Below are 3076 nucleotides of genomic sequence, written 5' to 3'. Positions count from 1 at the left end.
TCATTGTCTTCATTTCCCACTACTGTAATCCCACCTTTCTTTGGTACACACTGGACAGGACTGACCCATGAGCTGTCAGAGATAGGATAAATAATACCTGCATCGAGCCACTTGATAATATCCTTTTTCACCACTTCTTTCATGATAGGGTTTGGCCTTCTTTCCCCTTCAATAGACCCTTTTTCATTGTTTTATAACAGAATCTTATGCATGCATAGAGAAGGACTAATGCCCTTTATGTCTGCAATGGTCCACCCAATGGCTTTCTTGAACTTCCTCAATACATCCAGCAACTTTTCTTCTTACTCCATACTTAACTCAGCCGAAACAATCACAGGTAAGGTGGAAGACTTACCCAAATAGGCATATCTTAAGTGTGAGGGTAAAGCTTTTAATTCCAACTCCAGAGGCTTTTCCATTGATGGTTTAGGGGCTGCGAAAGACCTTGAAGGGAGCTCCAAAGATTCAAAATGCTTTCTTGTATGCAATCCTTGTGAACTAGCTTCTAGCCAAGGCAAGTATTCATCCTCATCCTCTGCATGTGAATCAAACATAATGAGTTTCTCTAGAGGATCATCAAAATTGTTTTCTAATTCCTTTGAAGCCAAATAATCTACCACTGAAACCACAGAACACTCTTCGACCTCATCTGGAAATCTCATATCCTTGAAAACATTGAAAGTCGCCTGCTCATCTTGAACCCTCATAGTAAGTTCACCCTTTTGCACATCAATCAAAGTTCTACCAGTAGCTAGAAAAGGCCTCCCTAGAATGATTGGTACCTCCCTGTCTGCCTCATAATCCAACACAATGAAATCAACTGGGAAAATGAACTTATCAACTTTTACCAAGACATCCTCAATCTTCCCATCTGGATAAGCAAGAGATCTATCTGCAAGTTATAGAGTCACTGTGGTAGGTCGGACTTCATCAATCACCAATTGTCTATACACAGACACAGGCATCAGATTTATACTGGCACCCAAGTCACATAATGCCATGCCACAATAAGAATTACCAATGGTACATGGAATGGTGAAACTCCCAAGATCTTTCATCTTCGGTGGCAGCTTGTTTTGCAAGAATGAGCTACATTCCTTGGTAAGAGCCACTGTCTCAAATTCTCCTAACCTTCTCTTCCTTGTAAGAATATCTTTCATGAATTTTACATAGTTAGGAATTTGCTCAAGTGCCTCTACCAGTGGGATGTTGATATGCAACTGCTTCAACATATCTAGAAACTTCTTGAATTGAGAATCCAACTTTTGCTTCTGAAAACGTTGAGGAAATGGAGGTGACTTCTTTGAAATTGAGCTTGCTGGTTGACAATGCTGCGGCATCCCTGCAGCATTCTGGGCAGAGGCTGATTTTTGTGCACTAGGAAGTTCAGCATCTTTTTGGAATTCCTCATTTATTTGGATTGAAGAGGGCTCACCCTCATGCCCAGACTTGATCTTGTCCTTCTCCAACTCTTTTCCACTCCTCAAAGTGACAACTTTACAATGTTCCTTCCCCATACTCCTTGGATTCTCGATATCACTTGGCAGTGTACCGTGGGGTCTATTTCTAAGCTCATTAGCTAGTTGCCCAACTTGGTTTTCTAAGTTCCTCAATGAAGCCGCTTGGCTCTGAATCATGGCTTCATTCTTCACTATATATTCCTTCAACATGTTCTCAAGAGAGCTAGATTGCATTGTTTGTTGTTGTGGTCTTTGTTGTGGTGCTTGAGGGGGGTAACCCGGTGGAAAATTTGGTCTTGGAGGCATCGAAGGATTACTAGGGCCAGCTCCTTGATTACTCCATGAAAAATTGGGGTGTGGCCTCCATGATGGGTTGTAGGAATTAGAATAAGGACCATTCCTATTTTGGTTCCCCATATAACATACAGCTGCCGGATTAGAAGGACAGTTATCAAAAGTATGACCCTCACCATAATACACACAAGAAATGCTCTCCATTTTCCCCATTTGTGTGCCCATAGGCTGCCCCATTGATTGATTCATCCCCATATTCATTGTCTTGAGCATATTAGAAATAGAAGACACTTGGGCCGCCAAAGAAGTGATGGCATCTACATCATGAATACCGGCCACCTTTCTACCGGTAGACAATCTAGAAGTGGGCAACTGATAGTTGTTGTTGGATATTCTCTCAAGGATTTCATATGCCTCATTATAGGACTTAGCAAGAAGAACCCCGTTCGCTGAAGCATCAACCACCATCCTAGTATGAGTGTTAAGACTGTTATAGAAGGTCTCCATTTGGATGCAATGAGGAATGCCATGGTGAGGGCATTTGCGTAACAACTCCTTAAACCGCTCCCATGCCTCATATAAGGATTCTTCATCAAGTTGTTGAAATGAAGTAATCTCATTGCGAAGCTTGGCATTTTTAGTGGGAGGAAAATACTTCATCAGAAACCACTCAGCCAACTCTTGCCAAGTACTCACAGAATCAGATGGCAAGGAGTTCAACCAAGCTCTGGCTCTATCTCTCAAGGAGTATGGGAACAACTTTAGTCTCAATGCATCCTTTGTCACTCCGGGCAACTTGAAAGAGTCACTTACTTCAATGAACAAGCGAAGGTGAAGGTGAGGATCCTCTGTTGGCATCCCACTAAACTGACCCACAGTTTGAAGCATCTGGAACATGACTGGCTTCAATTCAAACTGTGCTGCCTGAATTTTTGGTCTGACGATGCCTGGATTGAGCTCATTGAAGAGGGGGAGAGCATATTGCCTGATAGCACGATCTCTGTCATCAGCCACAATAACTGCATTTTGCCCATTGTTGGAAGCTACTCCCCCTTGAGCTAACTGGTGGATCATGAGCGACTCTTGATAGACTTGCTGCCCTCTGGGCAATTCCCCGTTGAGCCCCTTGCTCAGCATCAATCACTACTACTTCCCTTTTTGACTTTTGTATTCTTCGCCTTCTTCTAAAGGTACGCTCGATTTCTAGATCAATGGGAAGTAGTTCAGGGTCTTGATTCTCGTTTATACACTGTATAAACCTGAAATTGCAAGAGAATCACCTAAGTTAGCACAAAAGAAAGAAAAATTAAACCAAATTACAA

At 42.3% G+C, this 3076-nt stretch overlaps 1 protein-coding gene and 1 non-coding gene across 2 annotated transcripts; one reads left to right on the top strand and one right to left on the bottom strand.

Annotated features, from left to right (window-relative positions):
* Nucleotides 1-302: 302 nt before the first annotated feature.
* On the bottom strand, nt 303-2828 carry LOC133791745 (uncharacterized). The gene is made up of 3 exons (XM_062229661.1): nt 2169-2828; nt 1019-2126; nt 303-892 (listed from the first exon to the last, which is right to left on the bottom strand). The coding sequence occupies exons 1-3, from the start codon at nt 2826-2828 to the stop codon at nt 303-305; spliced, it is 2358 nt and encodes a 785-aa protein (XP_062085645.1).
* LOC133792949 (small nucleolar RNA R71) lies at nt 2278-2384 on the top strand. Its single transcript, XR_009874409.1, has one exon. It is a non-coding gene; the product is annotated as a small nucleolar RNA R71 (small nucleolar RNA).
* Nucleotides 2829-3076: the final 248 nt, after the last annotated feature.

This window comes from Humulus lupulus, chromosome 7, assembly GCF_963169125.1.
Source record: "Humulus lupulus chromosome 7, drHumLupu1.1, whole genome shotgun sequence".
NCBI lineage: Eukaryota > Viridiplantae > Streptophyta > Magnoliopsida > Rosales > Cannabaceae > Humulus > Humulus lupulus.
This window is presented reverse-complemented; position numbering and strand designations above follow the sequence as displayed.

What these genes read in the sequence shown, in the direction of transcription:
- LOC133791745 (XM_062229661.1), bottom strand. Translation starts at nt 2,828, where the DNA reads ATGATCCACCAGTTAGCTCAAGGGGGAGTAGCTTCCAACAATGGGCAA. An exon ending in TTGCTAAGTCCTATAATGAG is followed by an intron (nt 2,127 to 2,168) that starts GCATATGAAATC and finishes AACAACTATCAG; the next exon opens with TTGCCCACTTCTAGATTGTC. An exon ending in CACCATTCCATGTACCATTG is followed by an intron (nt 893 to 1,018) that starts GTAATTCTTATT and finishes TATAACTTGCAG; the next exon opens with ATAGATCTCTTGCTTATCCA.